Raw genomic sequence first — 24,613 nt, 5'->3', positions numbered from 1 at the left:
TTACACATAATTACTACTAACCTCTAGAAATACAGCAGTGATTAGGGGATTAAGGATGTCTGCCTTTTCTTGGACCTAGAATAAAGGATACAGTATTAAGTGAGCACAGCAAATTAAAAGATATATATATATACACACACACACACACACACACACACACACAGTAGGCAGACTGTGATCCCACTTTGAAAATTACACACACACATATACATACACACCCATAAGTATAGAAAATGTCTGGACTGACAAAGAGCAAAATATCATCTCTAAAAGTGCTTTAAATTTCCTTCTTTAGGGACACCTGGGTGGCTCGGTTAAGTGTCCAAATTCGACTCAGGTCACGATCTCACAGTCTTTGGGTTCAAACCCTGCATGGTGCTCTGCAATGACAGCTCAGAGCCTGGAGCCTGCTTCAGATCGTGTGTCTCCCTCTCTCTGTGCCCCTCCTGAACTCATGCATTGTCTCTCTTTCAAAAATAAGTAAGCATCAAAAAAAATTAAAGGAGCTCCTGGATGGCTCAGTCAGTTAAGTATCCGACTTCAGCTCATGTCATGATCTCTTACGATTCATGAATTCGAGCCCCACATCCGACTCTGGGCTGACAGCTCAGAGCCTGGAGCCTGCTTCCGATTCTGTGTCTCCCTCTCTCTCTGCCCCTCTTCCGGTCGTGCTCTGTCTCTTTCTCTCTCTCAAAAATAAATAAACATTAGAAAAAAATTTTTTTTTAATTTCCTTTATATCTTCCCGTGCCATCCAATTGAGAGTTTACTCCTTTATAGTTTTTTATTGACTTTAAAAAGTATCTTCATTTTGGAAGAAAGGGTAGAAATGATGAAACATGTGACCAGAAAACTTTAGAGCAAATTTAAAACAAAATATGCAGATATGCATATGTAACATGCGCTCAAAATACTCAATGGTTTTTAAGATGGGCGTCTGTAAAACATGGAAATAACTAATGTAAATTTAATATTCGCATGTGCTAGCACCTTATATTTGACTTGCTGGGTTAAAGTATCTCTATGAAACACATGGAAAGATTTGGCCAGCTCCCACAATTAACTTCAAGAATCCCAGAAGCTCTATTAAAGACAATATTAAGGGGAAAAGAGATAATCCCAGGATTATCCCTTACAGGAATAATCTAAACTCATAAACTAAGAAAAATTAATTTGGGCTATGCTCTTAACTAAAATAAGTTTAAGGGCCCAGAAATTGCTGCCACATTGACCCTTAAATACTTACTACTAAGGGATTTTTTTTAAATTGAGGTATAAGTGGCATACAATACCATATGAGTTTCAGGGGTACAAGATGATTTGATATCTACATATATTACAAAACGATCACCACAATAAGCCTAATTAGCATTTGTCACCATACAGTTACGAAAATTTTTTGTGAAGACAAGTTTTAAGATCTATTCTCTTAGCAACTTTCAAATATGCAATACAAAATTATTAACTAGTCACTATGCTGTACATTACATCCCCATGACTTATTTGTAACTGGAAATTTATACCTTTAAATCCCCTACACCCATTTCACCCATCCTCAACTCCCCCACCTCTGGCAACCACCAACCTGTTCTCTGTATCTATGAACTTGGTTTTACTACAAAGTGATTTTTATCTGCTCATTTAAAATGCCCTTGATTCTATCCTAATTCATGATTACTGATTTCTGAATCATGTTCCATAGTTTACACACCTTAAGTACATTTTTACAATTCCTCTAAGAAAGAAAAAAAAAAAAAAAAAAGAACTTTAGCTGTTTTAATTACAACTCTGCTCCTGGCTGGCAACCGCAGAATATGAGGACTACCATAGTCTAAGTAAGGCGCTGCTCCTTAAAACTAGTAGTCACTGTGCAGTTTTTATTTTATCAAGGTCTAAATTTCCAGCACAGGTCTCAGAGGGCAGCATAAAATATACTGCAGACTCCATAAAAAGAACACAAAAATAAGGTGTAAAAATCAGTTAGACATAGACAAGCTGATCCTAAAATTCACAGAAGAAATGCACAGGGTTCCAAAAAGACAAAAGATCTGGAAAAAGAAGAACCACATTGGAAGATTTACACTTCTTGATTTCAAAACTTACTACAAAGCTATAGTAATCCAGACAATATGCCAATGGCGTAAGGATACACACAAATAAAATCAATAATAGAAATGAGAGTCCAGAAATAAACCCATATATCAATGGTTAATTGATTTTGGACAAAAGGGCAAAGACAATTCAATGAGGAAAAACTTTTCAACAAATGATGCTGGGCAAACTGGATATGCACATGCAAAAGAATAAAGTTGTACCCCTACCTCATACCCTACATAAAAAATCAACTCAAAATGGATCATAGACTTAAGGGTAAGAGCTACAACAAAACTCTTAGAAGAAAACGTAGGAGTAAATCATGATCTTGGGTTAGGCAATAATTCATTAGAGACAATACCAAAAGTACAAGTCATAAAAGAGAACAATGACAAGTTAACATTAAAAACTTTTGTGCAGAGACACTATCAAGATTAAGTGAAAAGACAACCTATGGACTGGGAGAAAATACATGCATATCAGGTATCTGATAATGAAATTGTACCCAGAATATATAAAGCATTACTACAACTCAATAATAAATGGTAAATAGTAAAAAGGCAAATAATAAATAAATGACAAAAAAATAACTAATAATGAAATAAAGAACCCAATTTAAAAGGAGGCAAAACTAGAAAAGCTATTTCTCTAAAGAGGACATACAAATGGCCTACAGTAAGTAAAAAGATGTTCAACATCATTAGCCATCAGGAAAATGCAAATAAAAGCCATAACAAGATACCACTTCATACCTACTACTAGGATGGCTAATTAAAAAAAAAAAAAAAAAAAAACAGACAATAGCAAGTGCTGATGAGGATTTAGGAAATTGGAACTTTCATACATTGCCGGCAAGAATGTTACATGGTATAGTCACTTTGTAAAACAGTTTGGCAGTTCTTCCAAGGCCCACGTCACCTACATGATCCACCAATTCCACTCCTACTATGAAAACACACATGCTTGTTTGTAGCAACATTATTCATTATAGCTGAAAACTAGACACAGTCCAAATGTCTAAGAATTGATAAACAGAAAAATAAAATGTGGTACAGATCCCTAAAATACATTATTTGGTAATAAAAATAAGTACTGATACATACTACAATGTGAATGAACCTCAAAAACATTATGCTAACTGAAAGACAACAGACACAAAATATCACATATTGTACGATCCCATTTAGATTAAATGTCCAGAATAGGAAAATCTACGGACAGAAAATAGGTGAGTGTTGCTGAGGGCTAGGAGACTGTGGAGGGAAAGGGAATCGGCAAGACTGCCACTGGCGGGAGGTTTTCTGGGGGATGATGAAAATGGTCTAAAATTAGATATGGTTATGGTCGTACAACTCTGTGAATATACTAAAAAACCATTGGATGGTATACTTGAAATGGGAAAATGTTTTGGTATGAAATTACCTCAGTGAAACTCTCTAAAAAACACCCCACAGAACAGACATCAGCGCAAGAACAGGCATGAATTCTTACCCCGGCAGTTGTTAGGCAGGTGGTGAACTCTTTAGACAGAGAAGACAACTCCTTACACAGTGCAACTGTCATCCTAGGAAAGAAGTGAGGCAAGTCAGGAGGGCTCCTCTTTTTGTTTTTCTTTCTCTCTTTTTTAAAAATAAGCTATATTTAACAACTGTCGGAAGAAAACAAATCACTCTTGGTAGTAAATGTGAAAGGAGAAAGCTTTTTTTTTTAAGGGAGTAAATATGTCTTCATCAACTACCTAATGCATCTGTGGACCCATTTGAGCAGACATTCATGCTACAGGAAGAGGAGGTTCAGTCCCTGGAAAAACATTTTACTACAAAATCCTCTAGAAAGTACTAGACTTCCAAGTTAAAGGAAATAACTAAAGTACATTTTCAGGAGATAAGACAGTACTTAAAAATCCTACATTCCATTTACAAACGTAGGTAAAGTAAGTATGTATTCATACATTCAACAGATATTTACTGGAAGTCTTCTGTGTACCAGGTACTATTCTAAGCACTGGGGATATATGAGTACACAAGCAAAAGCCCAGTTTCCATGGATTCTAACTCACTTGATAATTAACAGGGAAACTATATATATGTGTATGCTTATACACATACACACACACACCCCTACTGTACAGGTACATATATATGCATATGTATACATATAAACACAGATGTATAAATGGAAAGTGGAAAGAGCCACTTTTCCAAAGAACAGGCTACTTTGGGGTTGAGTCCCTCATCCTAAGGATGGTGAAGACAAAACCAGCCCCCTCTGTGGGATGTTGTGGAGGGGTGGTGAAGTTGCAGGTAAAGAGGAGGTGTGGAAAACATCAAGGGCCCCTCCCAACCCTAATACATTAGACACTCCCACACAATTTTTCCCAATTACATTCTCATTAATTAGATTTATTTAGAAAGCAGAAAGCAGTAGGTCTTTTTTTGTCTCTTATGACTATCTACTTTATAATATTTTTGAAATTTTATTCAAAATCAGCAAGACGGAGGGAAAGGGAGTTTGGGGACTTAGCCTGACGTGGGATTAAATCCCAGTCTGCACAACCTGGGCAGATTATCACATTTCTCTTGAGTCTGTGTTTCCTCATTTTTTTAAAGCTGGACTAATCATTTACCTTTAGAGTTGTAAAAATTAGAAGTGATACATGTAAGTCCCTTAGCATGGTACCTGGCACAAAATTAGCACTCATTAACAAATATCACCATTATTAAGAACTAAGGTTCTTAGAACTACTCTCTATTTTTACTTATGTAAAATTCTACTTTTATTAAAACCAATAACCTGAGAACTAGTTTTCAGATTACCAATTAATAAAAAAGAATTAATAAAACAACCAGGCGGTTAATAAAAAAATTTATAATGTAGACTTACGGCTCCACGAAAAGAAACAACACTTCAGACTATTTAATAACTAAAACCCAAAATGAACAAACCTCTAACATGTGAATGGTACAATGTGAATGGCATCTTCTTGAGAGGAAAGTTTCTTAAAACTCTGAGGCTGAGAGTAAAAAGAGGCTGAGATAACTCTTGAACCAATGTGCATCATTTACAGGGATACTCTTTACACTTACTGGGAAAGGGCTCTGCTCCTTTCTAAGGCTGTCACTTCCTGCTTCTGGCCATGCAGAACCAGAGCCGCTGTTTTGTGAAACAGTTCAATTGAGCAGGCAGTCAATTCTGCTAGGCTCCGGATAGCAAATGCATGGATATCCTGAAAAGAAAAGCAAAACAAAGCCTGTTATTATTGTTTTTATCCCGGAGGAAATGAAGAATTCCTTGTTTCTCACATACTGGAGGATTCCAGATCGTGAAAGCAACAGACACAATGGCTGCCCTTCAATACACCTCCTCTTCTACCACAGTAGTGATGTCATTTTCCAGCTGGGCTCATAACTGCAGAAACAGAAGCTCCCCTAAAGTCGGGTGTGTCCACGTAACTAAGTTTGAGCCAAAAGATTTAGATTAAAAGTGTCTTGTAGCAGTTTCTGGGAACTTTTTTCATGATACAACACACAAACACCCTTAGTCTCTTTTTCTTCACTCTTTTCACCCTACAGTCTGGAACAAGGTTGCTATAACCTTGGGTTACAAGGTTGACATTACAGACAGTGGTACAAAAAAACAGAAGGTGCCTACGCCCCTGATTGTAATACTCACACCTCAAAACCATTTAAAAAAAAAAAAAAAAAAGGCTTAGTTGCTTTAGTACCTCTATTGAATTTTTACTGATTTGCTCAGTTTTTTCTGTTTCCAACTGTTTTTCTCCTTCTTCCTTCTCTTCTAATGGCTTGGCCAGAGATGCACTCATCCATTCATAGGCATTATTTCTTGCCTAAATAAGAAGAAGATTACTGCCCATCAACAATTCAATTCAGCTCACCAAAAGGTTATCATACATATTGTGCACCTACCAGGAACACATTAGCATCATGTAAGTCAGTCTCACCCGAACATACACTTACCATACATCCATCTACTTACCTTACCACTTCTCTTTACAACACTTAACACGGCCATCCACTCACTCCCCTTCTTGAGCTTCTCTAACCCTTCTGCCTTTTTTAAAACTAAGGCATAACTTACATAAAGTGCACAACTCTTCAGAGCACAACTCAAGAAATGTTTACACATCTATATGCCTTTGTAACTGTGACCCAGATCAAGATACAGAACATTCCCATCAGTATAAAGGGTACCCCCCTGCCCCTTCCTAGTCAATACTGCTCAAACCTGGGAACGCAAGCTGGTGCACCCACTCTGGAAAACAGTATGAAGGTTCCTCAAAAAACTAAAAGTAGAACTACCCTACGACCCAGCAATTGCACTACTAGGCATTTATCCACGGGATACAGGTGTGCTGTTTCGAAGGGACACATGCACCCCCATGTTTATAGCAGCACTATCAACAATAGCCAAAGTATGGAAAGAGCCCAAATGTCCATTGATGGATGAATGGATAAAGAAGATGTGGGATATATATGTACAATGGAGCATTACTCAGCAGTCAAAAAGAATGAAATCTTGCCATTTGCAACTACGTGGATGGAACTGGAGGGTATGATGCTACGTGAAATTAGTCAGAGAAAGACAAAAATCATATGACTTCACTCATATGAGGACTTTAAGAGACAAAACAGATGAACATAAGGGAAGGGAAACAAAAATAATATAAAAACAGGGAGGGGGACAAAACAGAAGAGACTCATAAATATGGAGAACAAACTGAGGGTCACGGGAGGGGTGGTGGGAGGGGGGATGGGCTAAATGGGTAAGGGGCACTAAGAAATCTACTCCTGAAATCATTGTTGCACTATATGCTAAGTAATTTGGATGTAAATTTAAAAAATAAAATTAAAAAAAAAAAATACTGCTCAAACCAAGTCACCCTTCCCTTGCCCAAAGGTAACCCAGTCTTCTGTCTCACTGTCTCAATTAATTTTACCTGCCTTTAAAATGCACACAAATGAAACTTTAAGTCCATTCTAATTTGTGTCTGGCTTCTTATGCCCAATATAATGTCTGTTAGGTTTCTGGCTTCTTATGCCCAATATAGTGTCTGTTAGGTTTATCCATGTTGTTGCAAATATCAGTAGCTCATTCTTATTTCTTGCTATGTAGTAGCTCATTTTATACATATACCATAACTTACCATTCTCTGATGATGGGCCTTTGAGTTGTTTTTAGTTTTCTTTGACTTCCAAAATACCGCCTTCTTCCAGTTCTCCCCCCAACCTTATGGGCATTCCTCCTCAGGCTTCTGTATGTATTGATACTCCTTTTTCAGCCTTTTAAACACCAGCATTACCTGGGGTTCTAGCCTGGCTCTCTACTAGCCTCACCACACTCCCTCTTCCCTCAACCCATCCTGTCTCTGTAATTTTAAGTATTCCCTACCTGCTGCTGGCTCCTAAATCCTTATTTCCAGCACTCACCTCTCCTGAAAACAATGTATTCCAACTGCCTGCTGGACATACATATCAAGGTATTTTGTAGGCTGATCATTCCTCTTCCCTTCAATGGCTCCCCTTCAACCAGATGATGGTCTTTTACATGACTGAAGAAGTACCCATGACCTAGTCCCTACCTACTTCTCCAGCCTCATCTCTTACCATTTTCCACTTTAAGATCTGATAATAATGGCCTATAAATGCCTGTTCTTCATTCATGCTATTCCCTTAGGCTACAATGCCCTTCCCCACCCTTTTCTTTTTTCTAAATAAAGGCAGCTCTCAGTTTTCTTTCAATCATCCACCCAGACATTGTCTCTTCCAAGTAACTTTCAAAGACCTTCCAGGAGACAAGGCATGTAAACAACCCTTCCCTGTATGTCCATGGTCCCCTGAGCACCCCTTCAACTTAGTACTTACCAAAGACACTGAAATTAAATGTGTCTATCTCCTATACATGAACAACATTACCATAGGATAGCTACAGACTGTCTTGTTTGAATTTGCACAGTGCCTGGCATGCTATGGAGGGCAGCTACTGTTTTTACCTAGCCAGCATCCCTATCTCTTTTCTTTTGGTAGTGGGTTCTAGATTTTTCTTAGTTCATGTGGTTTGGGTAGGGTTGCTTCCATCCTCTGGCTCCAAGGGTTGGCAAACAATTCAGATTTAGTTACTAGAATGTTAATCCCCCTTCCATACAGGGATTACTTCATGATGTTTCAAAAAGTGACCCAACCCAGGTCAATGGGCATCAGCATCAGGACATCTGATGAAACTACTAGGGAAGGGAGGCCCTCCTCCTGCTAGAGTTACTCAACTGGAAAAAAGTCACCCTGATGTTGCCAGTAGTCATCCTACCACCATGTGGAAAAGATTCTCTATGATAAAGCTGTAACAGAAGAAAGCAGAGTCAAGAGATTGGTGTGGGGATTGGGTTGGGGGTAGTAGGTGGGGTTCCTGGATAGAGAGCCATGCCTGAAGCTCTTGATTTTCTAGTTCTTGAGCTAATGAGTGCCCCTTTGTTCTCAAGCCAGTCTGACTTGAGTTTCTGTCATTTGCCACTGAGACTGTCCCGACTTCTAAGAAAAGGTTTATTGTCATTAAATGAAGACATCCACTTGAGAAACTTTATATAGACAGAATGTGTTCAGAGCTGTAACCAGGCAATACGAATTCAGAGAAGACTATGAGAGCCATTCCAGCTAAGAAGTGAGAATCACAGGTTTTATTACAAATACAGCACTGGGGTTGAGGGTTTAAGGATCAATAGATGGGGCTACACCTGAGGCTACAACGTGAATAAGCTACAGCAGAACCTATGTACCCAGACATTCATGTCAAGGTTCTTCCTCCTACCACAGAACTCTCACAAAAACCCTCAGGAATAATTTGGCTCTGATCTTTAACTACATTAGCCTCTCAAATTAAATAAAAATTAAAAAAAAAAGAATTAACTATATAAAAGACTGGAAACAGAAAACTCAAAGTATGCTGAGAAAACTGTGAAGCAACTAGTAGGACCAGAGCAGAGGGTACATTTATTAATTAGTTCATTCATTACAAATATTTACTACACATTGTCCAGGTGCTGGAAGTACATATATAAACCATGGCCCTGCTCTTCTTTAGTGCAGAAAGACAATTAATAAGGAAACAAATAAGCGAAGAAAATAAAATGTAGAGACGGAGAGTGTGGACTGGATGAGCAGAAGGCAGACTTGGTTTGGGTGGTCAGGAGGGGTCTCTGAGGAGTGATATTTGAGTTGAAATCTAAAGTTTAAAAGGAGTCAGCCATGCAAATATTTAGACAAGAGTTGTAAGCAGAGGGAAATCAGGTGGGTGTACTCAAGGAACAGAATGAAGACCAATATGGGAGAAGCATGGGAGAAGAGGCTGGAGTGGTGAGATTTTTATAGAAGAGAATAGTGAGAGATGAAGCTGGAAAGAATCCTAACAGTTGACTAACAGTCTACATAGTATGTGAAATTCTCTGCAAAGCCTTTGAAGAGAGAAAATGAGAGAAAAACCAGGGATTGGTTTATCTCAAATTAAAAAAAGAAAAATGGGGAGACATAAGGCCATGCAAAAGAAAACTGATACCATAAATGTAATATACTTGAAGGAGATATTTTAGTAGGCATAAAACATACTCAAAATGATCTTTCTTATAATAAATACACTAAGTGAAGTCATTATGAACTACTGTGCCAACTCAAGGTAATTTATCATACCTTTTGAAAATTGGGCAACACTACCCAGGCCTCACACCCAGAATTCAGTCTGGAACTTCCCATTGGTGAGACCTGGAGACTTAGGAATTAAAAGACACCTTTGAGGGGTGCCTGGTGGCTCAGTCAGTTAAGCATCCAACTTCAGCTCAGGTCATGATCTCACAGTTCATGGGTTCAAGCCCTGCATCAGGCTCTGTGCTGATAGCTCAGAGCCTGGAGCCTGCTTCAGATTCTGTGTCTCCCTCTCTCTCTGGACCCCCCCCCCCACACTCTATCTCTCTCTCAAAAATAAATAAACATTAAAAAAAAAATTTTAAAGATACCTTTGAGCTTAGCTTCTCCAACCACTTAGTTTTCATCAGCTGGGGGGGGGGGGGGGGGGGGAGAAAAGGCCTAGAAAAGAAATGGGATTTGCCCACATCACATGCATCAGAGTAAGAATCAGACCTGTTTTCTCAGACTCCTGCTTCATTGCTTTTCCCCTACATCACACAGCCTCCCATTAAATCCTTGGGAATAATCAGGTCCTGCTCCTTAACTATTCTATATCTTATGACTCAACACAGGAAATGTAAACAATGTGAACACAACTTGCAGAGAATGACTACAACTACCAAATAGATAAGGATTACTTGCCTTTTTAAAATAGTTTATTTATTATTACGATCTCCTTGAGCACAGAAACTAGGTCTTTTTCATTAGTATTTCTCCAACACTTAGCAATATAAAGTTTACTTAACATATGTATATTTATCAAACACCTAAATATATTGGGCTAGCTTCTATAGATAGGACCATCAATGGTGAGCATTTACTATGAGCCAGGGACTTCCCAAGACCTTTGTATGCATTAACACATTAAATCCTCAAAAGAACCCCACATCACCCTATCTCACAGCTAAAGGAACCAAGGCATAGAGAGGTTAAACAACTTGCTCAACACCACAAAGAGACAGTAGATCTGGGATTTTAAAGACCAATAAAGCACAGATCCAGCTTTGAAGAAATTTAAGGTTTAGGATGGGAACTAAGATACACACATTAAAAGAATCAAAAATAACCTGTGATAAATTTATAAAAATACATATGTATAAGGTTAAGTGAATAAAGCAAAGTGCTCAAGAGCACAGACAGTGTGTTAACTTTTATATAAGAAGAAAATAGATCTGCTTATCTTCAAAATCTATCTACTCATCTAAAAATAGAAACACAAGAAGGATATGCCAGAAAACAAGAAAGTTGGTATTAGAAAGGAAAAGGAAGTGGATAGGAATTGTTTAGTTTTGACTTTTAGAAGCATAAGCCTCTATATATTCAAAAATTTAATGTAGGGGGAAAGCAAATAAATCATAAATTCTTTTCATAGGTTGGCTTTATAGTAGGTAGGCATGGGCAAAGCAATGAAACTATTTCAGATGCATTATAGAATTGAGGAAATAAGGGAATGTGCTAATGTCAGGAGACAGGGTTATTATTGTGGAAGATGAGAGATACAAATCTGTAATGAGGAAAGGCAAGGAAGACTCCTGTAGGGACAGACTGAAACTGGAGTTACCAGCATAAATTCACGACCTCTAACATATGTATGTGTGCACATGTGCAAATATGGGGGTGTGTGTACTTAAGTATATTTCCTAGCTCTGCCCACAGGACCTGGAGGCAAAGATACCCCAATATCAATGAGCACACCTAGCACCCACGTCTTAGCCTGTAATACTAAAAAGGAGCTATGGCTCCCTGAAGAAATGGCTGATTCCAGGGCTAGAGTACAGAAGGTACAAGAGGAGCCCAGAATATCGTTATGCCAGAAAATAAGGAAATACTCCAAAAAATGGTAAGTGCATGTCACACAAGAGTCAGTTTGAAGGTCAATTTGAATCCCAAAAATTAAGGACAGTAATGAACTATAAACCAAAGGAAAAAAACAGAATTCCATGAGATATTAAATAACAAATAGATAATAAATAAATAGAAGAAGGAAGAGCTCTTAACTATAGTAGAATGCCAAAAGCCAACTGATAAATAAGGAGCAAGTGTTGGGGTTAAGAGAAATCATCATTTTGCAACCATCACAGTAAACACTGGTGCAGCAAGAATCATGGATAGATGCTAAATCTGGAGGGACATTATGATGAACAGCAGGATACTTGTTGGTCTTAAAATGTCTACCCACAGAAAGTTTATTAGCAGTAAAAAATTCGTAACCATACAGTGAGAAATCAGACAACACATCATTTTAAGGGAAAGATGGACATTGTGTAGTCTAGGAAGGATATAAAACTGCTTATTAAGTCTCTTGCCTGGGAATGCATAACATGACTTTAATCATAAGAAAACATCAGACAAACCCCAAATCAGGAATACTCCATTTTTATACGGGGGAAAGCGGTTTGTATTTCTCATCACAAAAGACAAAGAAAAGTGAGGAACTACCACAGATTAAGAGACTCAAAGTATATGACAACTAAATACAATTCGTGATTATGTTCTGGCTTCAACGTTAGAGGGAAAAATAGGATATGAAGGACATTGTTGGGCCAATTGCCAAACCAGAATGTGGACAAGAGATTAAATAAAAATATCTTATCGATGTTAAATTTACTGCAGTTGATAATTACTACAGTTACCTACAGGAATATCCATATTCTTAGCAGATACATATTGAAATATTTGAGTAAAGGGCTATCATGTTTGCAATTTATTCCCCAAAATAGTCCCAATAATAACAACGTGTGTATGTGCATTTGGTGCATGTGTATGTAAAGAAGGGGAAAGGACGGCGGGGGGGGGGGGGGGGGGGGGGGGGAGTGAGAGGTAACAAGAGAACAAATGCTCAAACACGAATGATTAAATGTATAAATTATATATATATGTTAATAATAGACGTATTTGCATAAAAGACATATGAATTTCTTTGCATTATTTATGCAACTTTTCTCTAAGCTTGATATTATTTCCAACTCAAAAAAACCACTATGATACAAGCTAAAAAGTGCTATAGTCAAGCGCTGTAGTGGAGATGAGGAAGATGAGCTGCCTGGGGGGTGACTGCATAGCTTGGGGAGTGCAGCCTTTTCACTGGGCAAGGAGAGTGAGATAACAAAATCAAGCATCACATTCCTTACCCTACGGTATGCAGGTGACTGTGGTGGCTATCCTGGCCAGGAAGCAACGTGCATCTGCTGCTACCTGGTCCAGAGATGTTTCTGGAGGTTGGGAGAGGTGGGTGAAGAGATGGCAAGCAGCCCGAGACCAAGTGGATAGTGTCCCATGAGCTGGACTGGCAAGTATGCTCTATGAGTACTGCTCTGGAAACAGGCGCTCCCTACCCACTTTGACTAAAGGCCCTCCATGTTTCATACGTGTGAAAACAGCTCAGGCATCACCATCAAAGACCCAGGCATAGGCCACGGGAGGCTCATTTTCACATGCTAACTGGTCACTGGGCTCTGGGAAATCATTACCCTCCATCCAGCCCTATAAGGGCAGGGGCCACATTCCATCATCCTTGGATCACTCAGAGCCCTGACAACAGTGAGGCCTCCATAAAGGCGAACCCACTGGTATCACGAAGGCCGGTGAGTACTGCCAACACTGTGACCTGATTTGAGCTTTCAAATAAGCCAGCGTTCCAAATGAAAACAGGTGAGGATGGCAGATGTGGGGGGCAGGCAGGGCAGATGTGAAATTTGCATGTTAACCTGTGAGAGCAGGAGGCAGGCAGAAGGCACAGAACTCAGAATACAGCTCCCAATTTGGTGACATCCTTGCCAGAAAGTTATAACCTTACATTCTTTATCCATTAAATTGACACAAGTAAAAAAAGTGAAAATCACCAAGCATAACTTACCCTGGTAAGCTTCTCAGGTTTGGAGGAGACATGAAGCTGGGAAAATAGCTCTGTTATCTCTTTGGTAAAGTCTTCATCCCCTAAACAAATAAACAAACAAAGAAAAACACAGAGCCATGTAAAACCCTGCAGAAAGACTGACAGAGATGGGCGGAAAGGGGGAGGCAGAGGAGAGGCAAGGGAGGAGCCGCAGCAGCACCAGGAATAGCAACAGCAACTTACATGAGCTCGGTGCTCTGGTGCTTACAGAATCCTTCTACATGCACCAACAAATTCTCCCAATGGGCTTGTAAAGAGGGTCACATCCCATTTTAGAGATAAAGAAACTAAGACTTGGAGGGGTTATTTCTCCTAATAGCAAATACTAAGAGTCAAACCTTGGCCTTCCCACCCCAGTTCAAATCCAGTGCTCTCTGTTCTATTCCAGAAGTATGAATGAGAACAGGTGAAAGCAGAGTACTAAGCAGGTACCATGCATGTGCTTCAAAGAAAGTGGACTTCAAGTCGGGACATAAAAAAATGGGTACAACTTAGCCAGGAGAAAAAGAAGAGTTTCAGGTAGCAAACACAAATACAAAGATCATGACCGCACGTTTAATATATCTGGGAGAGTCTTAATTTCAGAGAGAGAAGAGAGATAAGAGTGAAGCTAGAAAGTTAAGTAGGATCTAGGCAAAAGAGGGCCTTAAAACCTATGGAGAAGAAATCAAACTTCTTACTGAGGGAGTGAGGAGACATTGAATGATTTTAAACAGACACAGATTATGTCCCATTTAAATTTTAGAAAGATCCACTTTGGCTCCCGGGTGGAGGTGGGAATAAGAAGGAAGGCAGAAAGGCTGAGGTAATAATCCAGGGTCCAGGTAGGAAATAATGATGGATAAGAAGAAAGGGAAGAGGAAAGGGATTCCAGAATATTGGAAGGATGGTAAGAAAGCTGTTGGTTAAATAAGCCTGGTAAGATATGATGGGGAACACGTAATACTTATATTTGAGAAACATACAAGCAAATACGTAAGATATATAAAAAAAAAAAAAAAAAAAAAAAAAACCACAACAGAAAAACAACACATCCAAATGGCAGGAAATGCTATTTTCTGCTCTACTCATCTAAATCCTACTTCATTTTCTCAGACCAAAGCTTCTTGTAACCACACAATGTAGGGAGAACTCTTATTTATAGAAATCTTTTAGCACTTACAATCTACAGAAGTGTTTCTTAGTCACCAGTTCATGGTTTACTAGGGCAAATCATTATTTCTTCATACCTGTTTTCTCCCCAAAACGCTTAGAAAAAAAATTCCATCTTGGTTCTTTTATCTCCATCTGCTATCCTTTTGTCTTCTTGGTGTTCAAGGCAGAAAATGCAAATGGTCTGGTGATCCCAGGTACACTATAGTTTGGGGAAAGTTGATCTCGCTAAATATTACAGCTGTAACCTATGTAAGTCCTCTACACAACTCCTAATCAAACCCTACTATCTAAAAACCTAAAGTCTGACAGGCATTTTGTTTTCCTAGCAATGCTCCTAAATTATTTGGGAGCAAGAGAGGACTCTGAATCCATGCTAGGATGCATGTACCTCAAGGGGTTCAAGAAATAATCCAATTGGAGTACAGGGGGAAAACAGAACTTTTATTTATAGGTATTTGTCTCATTTTTTTAAAAAAATTCTATTTTAGGGTATACTTTAAAATGTAAATATGTTATTATAGTATTACATGTGTGTAATTTATAATCATCAAATATACATACATTAGTTCTAAGCGCTCAAAAAAACTTACTGCTTACTAAGTGTTGATCAAAAAACATTTGGAGGTGGCACCTGGCTGCCTCAGTGGGTAGAGCATGTGACTTGATCTCAGGGTCATGAGTTCGAGCCCCACAATGGGTGTAGAGATTACTGATAAAAAATAAATACATAAAAAATGTTTGGAGGGGCGCCTGGGTGGCTCAGTCTGTTAAGTGTCAGATCAGGTCATGATCTCTGTTTGTGGGTTCGAGTCTCACAACGGGCTCCTTGCTGACAGTTCAGGGCCTGGAGCCTGTTTCAGATTCTGTGTCTCCCTCTTTCTCTGTCCCTCCCCCATTCACATTCATTCTCTCTCTCTCCCTCTCTCTCTCTCTCTCTCTCAAAAATAAACAAACATTTGAAGATACTGTCATGTACTCCCTACAGACCTGAGTATAAAAAGTAGTTGCTGCATTAGAATAAAAGTGCGAGGATGGGAAGGAGGCAGGGCTAGTGCTCTGGAGGGACCCTGGAGAGGCTGGGGTCTTCTCCTGCTGAGGCAAAGGGATCAGATGCATAAGACAGAGGGGCAAGAGCTAAGGATGCTGACAGAAAATGAAGATGACCAATGTCACCAGAACCAGATTCTGTGTTTTTCTCTCCCCTCCGCTACCACCATTTTGGTTTTGTTGTTGTTGTTGTTGTTTTTAACATCTTCATTGAGCTGTAATTAAATACCAAGGACAGTGTTGCATTTTCATCCAAAATCACTGGGGAAAGCTGTTGGGAATAGCACTACACTGCTTTCTTTTCAGAGTCCTGATCTCCGGCAAACAGGTAGGGGAGAAAAAAGTCATAGATACAAATCCATCTGTTCAGAAACTCCATTAGAGTCCTCAGAATGGTATTTAAAGATCAGGTTTTCTGATTACTATGCAAAGCCAGATGTTGACTAAATTGAACAAATACTGTTAATGGTACTATGTAAAAATAAATTAAGCTTATAAATAACTGGGGATTGTCACTCTAGAGCTTAGTTGAGAACAACAGAGCAACTTAAGTAAATCAAGTTTAATTTAGGGGTTTCCTGCTAAGTATAGACCTTCATCTATTTACTTATGCCATCCTAATCATGAAAATAGCAGCCACCATTTATTGAGTGCTTACTATGTGTCATATATTAAATATTTCATTAGGCCTTATAACAAGCTGAGAGGAATTAGCATCCTCTTATAGCTGATAAAACAGAAGTTCAGTGTTAAGTAATTCTCCAAGGTCACACGGCTTAGGAAACAGCAGATCTTGAATTTGAACCCAGATCTAACTCCAAAACCCATCCTTTATAAACCCACCATTCTATACTGAATTCTCAATGCTGCAGGTAAGATTTAAAAACTTATATTCAAGAGCCATTTCATATCAGGACCAGTATCTTTACATAGAGTGTATAGTAAGAGGTTATATAACCAGCCAAATTGACTTCTTAGAATGCAGTGCAGAACACAAATGGGAACAAAAAAGAAAAAGGCTCTCTTAGTATAAAATCCATGCATTCCACTTTACTTCCTTCTCTCAAAAGAAAGACCCTAAGACTCTCACTCAAAGTGCCCTGCTTTCAGTACACAGCTTGAATATGGCTAGTTAACTGGTTTTCCACCAGATTAGACACAGAAAATGAGATTCAGGGGTGCCTGGGTGGCTCAGTCAGTTAAGTAGCCAACTCTTGATTTCAGCTCAGGTCACGATCTCACGGTTTGTGAGTTCGAGCCCTGCATTGGGCCCTGTGCTCACAGCATGGAGCCTGCTTCGGATCCTCTGTCTCCCTCTCTCTGCCCCTCCCCAGCTTGCATGTGCATGCATGTGCACGTGTGCTCTCTCTCTCTCAAAACCAAATGTTAAAAAAAAAAACTGAAAATGAGATTCAAAGAATATTAGAAATACAAGCTCACTGATAATGAAGAGAATTAAAAGATGGACATTCAGAAGAAAATAAAGACGCACACAATTCTAAAAAGTAACAGAGACATTTCCAAAAGCAAAGCAGTTTAGATAATTTAATATAGCAGTTCTCAAAAACATTTTGGTCTCAGGATCCCTTTACACTCAGAACTTTTTGACAACTCCAAAGAGTCTTTTATAATGTAAGTTATAGATCTCAACATTTATCATATTAAAAATTAAAATTAAAATGTTTGAAATACTTATCAATTGTTTAAAAGTAACAACAATAAACCCACTACTTGTTAACATAATTTTTAAGAAAAAGTGTATTTTCCAAAAAAGAAAACTTTTAGTGAGATGAATGCCACTGTTTTATATCTCTACAAATCTCTTTGATGCCTAGCTTGAAGACAACTGGATTCTTTTGTCTGCTTTTACATTTAATCTGTGGTGATATGTTGTTTTAAGTACATCCTACTCTGAATAGTCTGTGACTGCAATCTTTTTTTTTTTTTTACTGCAATATTTAAAACAAAAAAAGGTGTTCCATGAAAAAACCAGCTACTTCAGCTTACAACTTAAACAATACCAGTGCTTTTCCTTCAGACTTCAGGATGTATCACACAAAATACGAAAAGTAATATATCCAAGGGTCAAGACTTAGTAAGATTAATAATTGCTACATGAGAACAAGACTAAATGAAACTGGCAGTGAATGCATGGTGGTGAAAATACAGTATTAGTACAGTTTGGTGCCACTGTCTTGATTTATGTTAAGAAGCCAGTAATTTTACCCACCACTGCTTTTGCACCATCAGTGCAAATGTCAAAATGATACATTTTTTAAACAGAAAAGAAAATAACATCTTGGTATTAGTATGCAGAGTTTTTTTTAATCATTTTATTTTATTTTTTTTAATATGAAATTTATTGTCAAATTTATCATGCAGAGTTTTGACTCATGGATTCCCTGAACAGATCTTAGAGACCCAAGATTCTACAGACCACTCTCTCCAAACCACTGATTCAATCTACCACATGGGTGATTGGCCCATGTGTCTTGATGGACCCTGAGGGAATTTTTCTATTCACTTTTAATATTTGTTAACTGATTGCTTCATTAAAAGGAAAAAGGGGGGCGGGGAGGCAAAAACCTACACTCATTAGATTCTACGAAAAAAGTAGCATGTAAGACATATTAGAAACATTTCCATCTAATCTTTAAAATAAAACTCTCAAAGGTTAAGATTCTGTTGACTAGAGATTATGCTTTACGTAAACAAACTTGTTTCCTGATAATTTTGCAAAAATGAGTAGCTACTACACTTAAACTTTGGAGAATATGCAGATATTAAAAATATGGCACACACACAAAAAAACTTTTGAAAATAAAAAGACAAATTATCACCTGCATTTTGGATAACTCCCAACCTACATGCCTGAATTCAAGATGAGGACAGGGATCACAGGAGTCAGAGAGGCACAGAAGCAGTGTCTAGGGATATAAAACTCATAGGGATGACCAGCCAGACTGAGGCACGAATCTAACAAGGGAAACTCTCTAAACAAAAAAGCAGGCCGAGATGTGAGCTACAAGATTAGACCTGGAGAAGCCACAAAGATCTTGGGGGTCAAGGGCAGAGCAGAGGGGGAGTGGGACAAAAATATGCACATAGGGCCGACTGCTCATATCAATGTCTGGTCAGGGGCAAGGCAGCAAAAAAGTAAAGTCAGGCTAGTATAACTGGAGAGAAAATAATATATTTCAAGGGCAATACACTGCATATAAACATGCTACATGCTTTCCACTCAAATGCTGGATTTTCATATTACCTTTTTTCTCTTCTTCCTCTTCCTCACAGAACTCTGCTAGGGAAAATGCTTCCTTGAGTTGCTCCAACTCATGTTTTAGAGTCTCTAATTCTCCTCCACTTAGAGAATTAAGAATAGATTTCACCTGAATGGATATAAAATAAAAAGTTGTGAGACTACAAAAGAAAAATAAAAACATTTTCAAGTGGAGAAGAGGCCAAATTAAAATAAAAATTATGAGCTCACCAGCTGATACAAACTATTCCTTAAGAATAATACAAGAGGCTAGTCATTACATAAAGGTAGGGAGAATTTATACTTCCAAAATAATATAAGCCAGAAACATCTGGAAATTATTAGTGTTTAACAATGGCTGATAAATTAGGGGGAAATGAAACAGTCTTGAATCAATTAAAAACTAACAGGTAACCATATCCAATTGGCAGCTTAAGCCAGAGAGACTACCAAAAAAAAGAAAAAGACCAAGGCAAAGGAAAAGTAACAGATGTGCTATTAAAACTTCTTTGTTCATCTGTCTTCCTTTTGTTTAAATTTTGAAAAGTAACACTTGACTCATTCTATTTGTAGCGGTTAGTTCAAACATTGTTTGTTTGTCTGTGTTGGTATAGTATTTTCAAAGAGTCTCAAGCCTCCATGTGAAATACATTTCATCTTCCAACTGTGCAAAAAGAGACGCAACTATGCAGCACTCCTTTGCTTGGAGACCAACCATTTGAAATTTGGGGTTTGGAATTACCTTCATCTCACTTTCTCGGGAAAGCATCTCCAGAGCTTCCAGATGCGAAAGGCCTTGAAATTCATCAAAGAGTAGCCCATAATGAGTTTTCTTGTCTGTTTCCAAGGCAACCTCATTGGAGGTCCATAGCTCTTCTTTCTCCTTTGCCTCTCGTAAAACCTGGCAAATAGATGGAGGATTACACTGCAGCAAGTAATGAGAGCTCAAGGGTGAGCTCCAAGAGCTGGGGGAAGCAGAGCTGAGACGGGAACCATACAGAACACTGCCCTTTCCTTCCTGGCACTGCAATTCAAATCTGATCGGCTAAGGAGCTGCTGGGAAAAAAAAAAAAAAAAATGATCACACACAATTCGAATCTGGACAGGGTAAATAACACCCAAGGAACCAGGTGCTTCTTTGAAAGTGCTTTAAATATTAATCTACTCAACAGCTTTGAAAGGGCTTGTCATCTTCTACTGCAGTCATAAGAGGCTCCTGCAGAAAATAAAGAGTAGGGAAAAAAGAACTGGGCATTTTTATAACCATTAGAGCTCTCATCCCCTCACCCAAAAAAAAGCCTTAATGAACATATCATTGAAAAGTTTTCAAAAGGAAAGAAATACTAACAAGGTCTACTACCGGCAAAAAATACAGATCAAAACAGACACATTAAATACACAGGTAAAGACAAATGGTACCTGAGACAATGTAGAATTCCGGTTCATCAGACCCTTCGTTCTTTTAAATCCAGGATCCCCTTCTGCTATTACATCCATTGTCTTTTTCCCAATGAATTCTAAGGCATCCAAACCCCCACTGATTACGCTCTTTCCCTAGGAAACACATGCAACTTCATTGCAAGAATACTGAAAAAAGACATCTGCATGGTTTGATTATATAAAATAGTGGCTAACAATACCAAGAACTGTCAAGAATATGGAGCAACGAAAACAATCATCTACTGCATGTGGGAACGTAAACAGATACAACCACTGTGGCCAGCTGTTTGTCAGTACTCAACAGAAATGTGTACAGAGGTTCATCAAAAGTTAAAGACTGGAAACAACCACAATACTCACAAACCATGGAATAAATAAATGCTGTACAGTCACATAATGGAATACAGCAAAGAAAACGGAATACACCATACAAACTACACGATGAAGAAATCACACAAACATAATGTTGAGTGAAAGAAACCAAGTACAACAGAGTCTATACCGTATGATTCCATTTATGTAAAGTTTAAAAGCAGGCAAAATTAATCTGTGATGGTAGAAGTCAGGATTGTGGTCACCATGGGCAAAAGGAAAAATCAGAGATGGCGAGGAGAGGGCACAAGGGGAACATACAATGTACCATCATGTTGTTCCTTAGTCTGCGTTCATGCTGTGAAAATTCAACTGAGCACTTAGGATTCCACTTTTCTACATGTTTTACTTCAATAAGAAGTTAAAATTAAGTACTAGTTATCTATTCTCATGTAAGAAAGACATTAAGTTTCCGATAAAATCCTTTAAAAAATGTTTCTAATCGTCTATAGTTACTCAATTACGGGAAGAATATTTTTGTAAAGCAGAGTTTCTAGGCCACCAATCTCAGAATTCATAGTCCATAAAATATTATGTACATTGTCTCTCTATTATTCTTCATCCTCTGCTCTGTCCTTTACTTCTTTAAAGAAAGTTTCCGGGGCGCCTGGGTGGCGCAGTCGGTTAAGCGTCCGACTTCAGCCAGGTCACGATCTCGCGGTCCGTGAGTTCGAGCCCCGCGTCAGGCTCTGGCCTGATGGCTCGGAGCCTGGAGCCTGTTTCCGATTCTGTGTCTCCCTCTCTCTCTGCCCCTCCCCGTTCATGCTCTGTCTCTCTCTGTCCCAAAAATAAATAAAAAACGTTGAAAAAAAAAAAAAATTAAAAAAAAAAGAAAGTTTCCAAGTAGCTCCACTCTACCTCTAAGATCAAAGTAATTGATCTTCAGCAATTTGGACTCATTTAAGAGTAATCAGTCCTCATGGCTTTTCAAGAAAAAGAGGGAGAAAGAGACAGAAACCCACTATATTCAGAGAGGTGGAGTCCACCAGGCATTTTACTCACTGTGGTCTGAACAGCAGTAGAGATGGTTGAGAAAACACCAAATGGCCCAGTCAATGGGGAGGAGTTTGCATTATCTTTGGCATTTGTCTGTCCTACAAGAGGAAGGGGATGTGTAAACAAGAAGGGATGGTCTATAAATAGTTTTTCTTTATCAGCATGTATGAGACTTTAAAAATTAGATCCTGCTTCCTACACACAGGATAGCCTTAGCCCTTTTTGTTTTATTATTTTAAACTACTCATTTTTAAATGAAAGCTAACATGGCTTTTCATCTTCATTTCATTTAAAAAATAAAATCTAGTCTTTTGAACAAACTACTGATATATGTCATAACACACTATATACTGTATGACTCCATGTGTATGATCTTCTGGACAAGGTCAAACTTTAGGCAGAAAACAGATTAGTAGTTACCAAAAACAAGAGTAAGTGATGGGAGTACCACAAAGGGCCATGAGGAGTCTTTTGGGGGGTGATGAAAATATTCTTATATTTTGATTATCTATACAGATTAAGGAAATATTCTATACTGTATATCACAGTGGACTGCAAGTATATTGTGTAAACAGGACTGTATGTTCATCAAAACACATAAACTGTATACTTAAAAAGAGTAAACTTTACTCTTATAAAGATGTAAATTATACATCCGCATCTAATTTACATTTAATTAGTCATACAAATAAATCATAAAATCCATAAATCTAACTTTCTAAAATATGGCATATTTTAAATTTTGTCCTAGAAAAGTATGCATATTTGGGAGAAAAAATGAGATGATCAAAGAGAAGAGTGGGAGACAATAAAGCCCCTGAGAGATGGAGAAAGCAGTATTAGGGCCTGAAAAGTTTTCTGTTTTCTTGTCCTAGGTTATCTTGATCCCTGGTTCAAAACTCTTCCCTTTGTGGCTTAAAAGTGAGAGTACAATGATCAAAACAGGTGTCCAAAATTAAATTTCACCCTCATAAATATTCAAACACAAACAAATAAATCCCCAAACGAAACACATTAAAATATTTTTTGTGCCACAACAGGGTCCAACTCAGCTAACTCTTCTTGGGGTCATACTCGATTGTGCCAAACACAGCACTAGGCAACTTTTATATTCTACACTCATGGCCTTATTTAATGTTTGTAACCATCTTTTGACATATAAAATATCATCCCATGTCAGCAAAGTGGTTAAAGAACACAGACCTGTTAGTCAAAGTCCAATCCCCTTTCTCACCAGTCCCATGATGTCCTGAATATCAGACACTCAATAAATATATACCGAAGAACAAGCTCAACTGTTCTATTTTGACCCATGGTTCTAGGTCTTAATGTTTCCACATACTGACCTGTTGCACACTGGACTTCCGTTGAAATTTCACTGGGACTAGGAATTCCAAGAGAAGTCTCTGCCTTCTCAATGACATTTGAAATACCTTGGCCTAATGAGAAAAATGGTAACATTTTTATGCCTGAATACTACTTACTATTAGTCACCAAAACTGAAGAAACAAACCTGCAGATGGTTAAAATCACCATAGCCATAGACACGCTATTTTGACCACACGTAACTAATGTTTGGGAGTGTAATGTTACCAAACAAACAAACAAAACAAAATGACAAAGTTGATTCAGTAACACCACAGATAGTTTCATATTAACAATTCTTGGTCAATGAGAAACTCTAAGTAAAGAATGCTAATGAGAAAAGGCTGCTGCAAACTCTGGGTGTACTATAAACCAGCCTATCCTTCCTGACCAATTTTTAAACTATAAAGCCCTTAAGTAGAGATGGAAGAGGAATTATCAATAAAGTCATTTTTAACACAGATCTATAGCAAAACACACGCAAAAATTAATAAAATGATGGATGACCTTACCTACTGTAGCTACTGTAGCTGAGGCTGAAGAGAGTAAGGATTTGCCCCAGCTGCCCCAATATCCCCATCCAGTCTGAGGTACATCTTTGGAAACAGTCTCCTATTCTTCCCAGTAGGCAGAAAAACAAAAGGCAAAAGAAAATGGAAAAGTAGAGAATAAGAGAGTATATAGGCAAGGTATCTAATTATTAGCCCAACATACAGATGAACAAATACATAACATTTAGCTAAACAATCATATTGCTTGGTGGCAAACTGAGGAAGGCTTAGTCAATTGAGTGCCCAACTTCTTGATTTCGGCTCAGGTCATGATCTCATGGTCCTGAAATGGAGCCCCACGTTGGGCTCCACACTGGGCATGCACCCTGTTCAAGATTCTCTCTCCCTGTCCCTCTACCCCTCCCCGCTGCGCACATGTGCGCTCTCCCTCTCTCTCAAAAAAAAAAAAAAAAAAAAAAATGTATTGCTTGGCTGACAGATGTATGTTACCTGCATTTAAGCACCATGTAGCAAAGGCAACTACTCCTAAAGGTATTTATAAAACTGAGAAAATTGTGTTTTATGGCTTTCAAAGAAAAGAAATAGGTAATCTTAAATTGGTTTTGATTCCACATCCCTTTCAGCCCAAACTTTTATTTTTTTTAATGTTTATTTTTGAGATAGAGAGAGGCAGAGCACGAGCAGGGGAGGGGCAGAGAGAGAGGGAGACACAGAATCGGAAGCAGGCTCCAGGCTCTGAGTTGTCAGCACAAGCCTGACGTGGGGCTCGAACCCACGAACTGTGAGATCA

General features: G+C 38.3%; 1 protein-coding gene across 3 annotated transcripts in view; it reads right to left on the bottom strand.

The window, feature by feature from the left end:
- The window catches only part of FAM114A2 (family with sequence similarity 114 member A2), a 32,407-nt gene that overhangs the window by 3,211 nt on the left and 4,583 nt on the right, over nt 1-24,613 (bottom strand). For all 3 annotated transcript variants that reach the window (XM_042993858.1, XM_042993860.1, XM_042993861.1), the window contains exons 3-13: nt 23,824-23,923; nt 23,293-23,385; nt 21,953-22,044; nt 20,558-20,692; nt 19,881-20,039; nt 19,145-19,268; nt 13,639-13,718; nt 5,819-5,941; nt 5,181-5,320; nt 3,586-3,658; nt 22-75 (exon numbers count right to left, since the gene is read on the bottom strand). In XM_042993858.1, coding sequence (XP_042849792.1) covers nt 22-75; nt 3,586-3,658; nt 5,181-5,320; nt 5,819-5,941; nt 13,639-13,718; nt 19,145-19,268; nt 19,881-20,039; nt 20,558-20,692; nt 21,953-22,044; nt 23,293-23,385; nt 23,824-23,923 — 1,173 coding nt within the window. The remainder of the gene's footprint in view (nt 1-21; nt 76-3,585; nt 3,659-5,180; nt 5,321-5,818; nt 5,942-13,638; nt 13,719-19,144; nt 19,269-19,880; nt 20,040-20,557; nt 20,693-21,952; nt 22,045-23,292; nt 23,386-23,823; nt 23,924-24,613) is intronic.

The sequence above is a fragment of the Panthera tigris genome, chromosome A1 (assembly GCF_018350195.1).
Source record: "Panthera tigris isolate Pti1 chromosome A1, P.tigris_Pti1_mat1.1, whole genome shotgun sequence".
In the NCBI taxonomy this organism is placed as follows: domain Eukaryota; kingdom Metazoa; phylum Chordata; class Mammalia; order Carnivora; family Felidae; genus Panthera; species Panthera tigris.
This window is presented reverse-complemented; position numbering and strand designations above follow the sequence as displayed.